Source organism: Pundamilia nyererei, unplaced genomic scaffold (assembly GCF_000239375.1).
Source record: "Pundamilia nyererei isolate P.nyererei 1_Seehausen unplaced genomic scaffold, PunNye1.0 scaffold00003, whole genome shotgun sequence".
NCBI classification, from domain to species: Eukaryota; Metazoa; Chordata; class Actinopteri; order Cichliformes; family Cichlidae; genus Pundamilia; species Pundamilia nyererei.
In genome coordinates this window covers 1,468-7,667 of record NW_005187404.1, presented here as the reverse complement: position 1 = coordinate 7,667, position 6,200 = coordinate 1,468, and the positions used below count along the sequence as shown (strand labels likewise).

The window sequence follows — 6,200 nt, the reverse complement described above, 5'->3', positions numbered from 1 at the left end:
TTATTGGATAAGACTCTAGGTCTTATTATCCAATCATATTTAGTTGTTGTCTTTGAATATATTGCATCATTTCCGGTTGTGGTCAAACATGATTACAATGGTTTTAGTATTCTAATTTAGTCACTTTAAATCAATGCAAGAAAAATGAGTAGTCTCAGTATTGTTTATAATCAAGTAAAGGGTACTTTATTTAATAATGTAAATAAGAGAAACATGAAAGGCTTGTGTAGCATTAACTAAATTCATTTGTGCAAATTCAAAAGCCTGCCAATTCCCATTTTTTCAGTGTATGCAGATAAATTTAAAGCATGACTCTACTTGAATATTTCAGAACAAATGGCAGTGTGTTGAGGCTATTCGGTGCTCACAGTTAACTGTCCTAGGGTGTGGTGTACTCAGATAAAATATGTCTGTTGTTTGTCTCCTGCTTTGCCTCTTCAATCTCAGTAATTTTTCTACATGGCTACATTTTCTATGAGTTTTCGGATTGTGTTTTAAAGTAATTTTAAAAACAGCCTGTAAATGTAGACTCAGGGTACACAACAAATCAAACATACTAGGTCTACTAATTGTACAAATTGTACGCTTGTTGTACTCTTTAAAACTGTAAATGGGCACTCTTGCACATTTTAGTTTATAACCTCTGGACATAGTATGTGTGAGTGCAAATATATTTGTATTAATTTATTGTTAAATGTTTTTTTTTTTTTTTTAATGGAATAGTTAAATGACTTGAGCCCAATGCCCCATGTCAAAGGTGACTGCCTGTGCAGTCCATGCACTCCGGTGCAGATCCCAGACATTATTTTGAATTGGAAGACCAGTGGTAAAGGGTCACAGGGTCATCCTTCAACCTGCTCACATTAGCTGTCAGCATCCTCTATTGGACATATGTACCATATCCATATGTTCATCCTGTTCACATCGAATGATGAGACTTTCTGCATACAATTGTTTAAATGTCAAAAGTTTTTTCTTCATAACAGTTCAACCCTTTATTGACATCATTGAGTTACTGAGAATTCACTGTCTGAGAGTAAATACAACAGTGCATGCATACAAAAAAATTATGTATAACTGAAAGAGGAATACATTTTTTGTCAAATACAGTGATAATTTTGATTGATGATTATGTTTTATTGCTTTAGAAAGAGCAACTCTATCTGTAATTGTTAAGCAATTTGAATTAGGCGTATTACCAAGTGTAATTCAAAGGGAAATCTAGGCCTGACTTTTACCATCCTTTTGTGACTTTGTGTTTACATCTTTGTTCATCTTTTTTTATATATGTTATGCACAGCTGGATTAACAATTAACAATGCTTTACTGGGACTCTGATATATTGGCACAACAGGCACCGACACACGCCACGTCTCCTTTCTGTCTGGTAAATTTACATTTACCAGACTTCAACTTTGTAGAAGACAGGCCTCTTCAGTCCATCAGTAGGTTAAAGTTATAGCCAATAACATGAGCAGGAACAAATAATTACAGTGGAGTATAATCCCACTTGCATTATGACAAGACACCAGTTTATCTGTGGAGAAAAAAGCACAAGAACATCATGATGATGTTATTTCACAAAGAATCTTTCGGCTTTAGTTTACACGTGTGTGTGTGTGTGTGTGTGTGTGTGTGTGTGTGTGTGTGTGTGTGTGTGTGTACTGTTAGATGTTTCTCTTTTTTTGTCCTTTCCTTTTTCCAATAAAAAATATTTAATCATTCTGCTATGTGGTGTATGATTCCACAGTAAGTTTAATTGTGGAGGTGTATCAGTATTATTCACCCTTGTGTGATCTATGCTCAGAGAAGTGATGACTGACCCTCCTCTCCTCCCACTTAGACCTCCAAAACTTAGGTGAAACACAAGGGGAGCAAGACAGAATAAAACTCTCCTCCACAAGCTAAACGCCTTCCTAACAAAACCTGATGTAATGCCTCCTACTACAGATAACTACAGTAATGGTTAACAAATGTACACTCTCTATATCTTCTAAAGTGTTACATATTAAGATATAATGAAAAAGTATCTAGTCCTTACAGGATGTTAAAATTGGAAAAACAGAAACTGAGAGAAAGAATGTGGTGGACATTAGTGTCATTATTTAACAAAAACTAAGACAAAATGCAAAAAAAGGCTATGAAAAACTAAGAGTGACATATTTTTCAATAGCTTCCAGAACCTACTTTAGAAGCAATAATTTGAAGTGATCATTTTCTATTTGACTTTATCAGCCTCTCACATTGTTGTGGATGAATTTTGGTGCACTCTTCTTTACATTAGGGTTCGTTTTTTAAAATAAGCAGAGGTGAAAAAATACAGAAAGTTTTACCTTAGCAGAAGTACAATGCAAAGAAAAAAAGTAGCTATTTCAAGGACATTAGCTGTAACTTTAGCTAACAGACAAACTGTGCACATAAATAGATTGTGTGTTTGCTGATATTTGTGAAGGTTATAAAAACTTTTGAAATTAGCTGCCACTTAAAAAAGCATTAAAATCTTTATGCTCTCTCCTCCTCGCTAGTGCTAGGTACAGTCCTACAATTCATGACATCTGCACCAAAAGTGCAATAAAATCATTCTGGCCCGATTTAACCCCCTGAGTACAGTGCTGTAAATGATGCTTAAATTATATTTTTTGAACTTTTCATGTCTTTGTATGTGACAAGCTCTTGTGATAAACATACCAATATAGCTGGCTCAGTATTGTTCCCTCCATTTAAGCACAAATAAGTTTTGGTTTGCAGGGCAGGGAAGTAAAAACTTCCCTCAAACGTGTTGAACCTTAAGTGAAAACTAGAGTAAAGATCCAGATATTTCTGAAACAATGTAAAATTTGGTCAGAAAAATTAATATTTAAGTAATTTACCGATATCTGGAAACAGTTACAAAGCATTTGTACTTCATCACTTCCCAACTCTAGAGACAAGAGACTTTCTCCTAACAACCTTTCCAAACACGCCATACTTATTCTGTCTTTTTCTAGTTATAGTGGCGTGAACTTTAACATTTATGCTTGTAGAATCTGAGATCTACCTGCAGAGTTTTTGGAATTTCTCTGAATTTGCTGAGACATCCATTCCTGGTGTGCTTGGCAACTGTCTTTAATGTTTTCCACTGGTTAATAATTGAAGGACTTAAATTCTTTGGAAATAGCCCTATATCCCAGCAACAATTGTTTCTTCTAAGAGATGGCTGATGTATTTTCCTCAAATCCTCCAGACCAGCAAACTGGCACCATTTCCGTTATTATACGCGTTCACACTTGGTGGTGACCAGTTAATCAAATAGATCTGAGTAGCAACACCTGACTGTAGATCACCCTCTTTATTCCTACATTCCTTCATTTTTTTTAAGTAAATAATGACACTGTGGAATGTGTAATTTTTTTTTACTTCATCTGAGATTATATTTAAGATTCATTTTAAACCTGCCAAATTTATAGAAAATATACTTTCATTTAGACTATATAGAGTGATCTTTATATATGTGTCATGCATGTATGTGTGTAGGTGTTTGTGTATCCAACCTGACACGCTTTGGACTTTTGGGATAAATTTGCTCCAGAGCTGACATTCTTTGGCTTTCATCATTGTCTTTTCTTCTGGATGTTTATAATTCAGTGTGACATACTTCTGCTCTTGAACAGTAAACACAGGCCACTTAGCTCCCTCAAGGCCTGGATTTCTGAAACAGACAATAAATCAGTTCTAAGAATCATCAGGGTCTTCACACTAGTTGAGTGAGTGTCTGACCATCTGGTTATGCTTACCCTGTACGAGCAAAGTTGGCCCAGTGTTTCATAAACTTCTTGGTCATATTAACTTCCTCCTTTGTGTATCCCAGAGATGCATTCAGAGGCATTCCGAATACAAATTCTATCTCATACCCATGCATAGCACCCATCCACTCTGGCCAGGGATTGACTGATGAGTGGTGATCAAATAAATATACAAAAGGCTTACCACCATGTTGAGAGAGCCTGCAAAGTGTAAATAACAGAGATATATTATTATATTACAACAGGTTAGCTCAAGATGGATGAAACATAACAGAAAAATGAATAAAGTGGTTCATACAAACTGAGGAAAAAACACAAAAAATGCAGAAACATTGTTAGTGTTAGTAATTGTCATTTTTATACTGGTTTGCAGTTTTAAACTATTAGTAAGGTGGCATTTCTTCAAACCAGCTCTATTTGTCAGTGTTTTGTCAGGATTTGTTTGCAATAATCGCAAGAACATAAGAGTTGAGTCTTGTTCTTGTTCTTAGTCTCTAGATGTTGTGAGAATTGCGGTTTGTTGCAGCAGCTTCCGTAGTTAAGTGTGTTTTGCGGTTTTATTCATAGTTTCCTTTTTGTCTTTTTTTTTTAGATTTCAGTTTTTACAAACTATAGACCTTAGTCGTCTTTTTTGTAATTTTATGGTCCTCACTGTCTTTTTTATATTTGTCATGATGAGGGGTAAGACTGAGTGGAATGGCTCTGTGTTTCTATACACTCAGGACCTGGCACTCTCACACTCAGGATCTGGCACTTTCAAAAACACAACACTGCTGCCTGTAGCCAGACCGGTCATCCTGCAGGAACTCAAAAGGTGACGTAATCAGTGCCAGGCCAGAGTAAGAATATAATCAAGGAGAAGGAAACATAAACCCTCCTTTCCACCGGTCGTCATGGGGAATGTGAGGTCTCTTAAAAGTGGATAACTGGTAAAGCATCAGAGTAATCGGCAGTATCGGGAGCGCAGTGTATTATGCTTTACAAAGGTACCTGGACCACACCACCACAGTATCCGACTTTTTCATAGTTTGGCTGACAAAGACGCCAAGCTGAGCAATAAGAAGAAAAGATGGAGAGATTGCAGTGTTTGTTAATAAATGGTGATGCAATCCAGGACATGTTATCTACGATGAGAATTCTCCGCTATATTAATACGTGTTTATGTAGTAGCTAATGGGTCAGCAGCATGTGACATCACACACGGGACTTTCACTGACCTAAAGCATAAACCCCCAGAGCCTTTCATCACCATCACTGGCGGTTTCAACCATATCTAGCCTCCACTATGCCAACTTTAAAGCAGTATCTGGTCAAAACATGAAAAAATAAAACTTTGGATCTTCTGCATGCAAACATGCAGGATGTATACAAAGCCACTGCCCTCGCCAACTATGTAGATCAGACCAAAACCAGGTCCTGTTAACATCTCAGTATGTTCTTGCAGTTCTAAGACTTCCTGTTGCCACCAAGCCTGTGAGAAGAATTCTGGAGTCAGGGAGCCAGTGAGACTGCATACTGGGACATGCTGAATGAAAAGTAGAGGATCTTCAGGCCTGGGAACAAGGACAAGTTGAGAAACCTACACCATGACCTAAAGGCAGGGCTGAGAAAGTGTAAAGATACCTACAGAGAGAAGCTGGAAACCAAACTCCAGTTGAATAATTTCAAACAATTGTAGAGAGGGATGCAGCTGATCACTGGCCTCAATCAAAGAGATCAACAGCAGCAGGAGGGCAGCATGGATACAGTCAATGAGCTACATGTGTTTTACAACAGGCTGAGTACTAGACCTCTGTTGATCTCTTCACAAAGCACCAATCTAATTACACCACCACAGTGACTTCATGAAGGCAAAGCTGCAGACCTTGATCGCATCAGTCCCAGGGTCCTGAAGTCCTGTGCTGCTCAGCGGTCTGCCACCCTGCCCTTCAGCCTGCCACATCTATTACAACTGTGATCTTCTTCTTTTTGTCAGCCATAACTATGTCTGGTTGGCTGGCTAGGAGCTGCTAGTCAATGTGGAAGTCAAAGTCCCAAAGGACCTCGGTCTTGACTACTTAGGTCTTGTTCTGCTGGCATGATCAGAGCCTCTGTGTTGTCCAATAAGCTGGCTTTTTTCTAGTCACTGTGGATGGAACCTGTTAGAGTGAATTGTTAAATGTTGTCATTTCTATGCTTGCCAACTCTGATGAAAGAAATTCCACTGTCCTTCCCCTCAGATTCTCGAGGTTCTGGATGGGGGGGCTGTAATGTTTTATTGCAGATACATCCTATCTGGAAGATCTGCTTCTTTTGATGTAAGCTTCCTGCGTTTACGACCCTTTGGTCAGCAGGACAATAAAGAAATTGAATTGAAATTGAATTGAATTGGAGGTCTGACACACACACACACACACACACACACACACACACACACAC

The 6,200-nt window shown here is 37.9% G+C and overlaps 1 protein-coding gene across 1 annotated transcript in view; it reads right to left on the bottom strand.

Annotated features, from left to right (window-relative positions):
• Window positions 1–679: 679 nt before the first annotated feature.
• Window positions 680–6,200, bottom strand: part of LOC102200421 (acetylcholinesterase) — a gene marked incomplete at its 5' end in the record, with an annotated part of 6,810 nt that continues 1,289 nt past the window's right edge. The window contains 3 exons of the mRNA XM_005720541.1: window positions 680–1,537; window positions 3,531–3,688; window positions 3,774–3,983. Coding sequence (XP_005720598.1) covers window positions 1,443–1,537; window positions 3,531–3,688; window positions 3,774–3,983 — 463 coding nt within the window. The remainder of the gene's footprint in view (window positions 1,538–3,530; window positions 3,689–3,773; window positions 3,984–6,200) is intronic.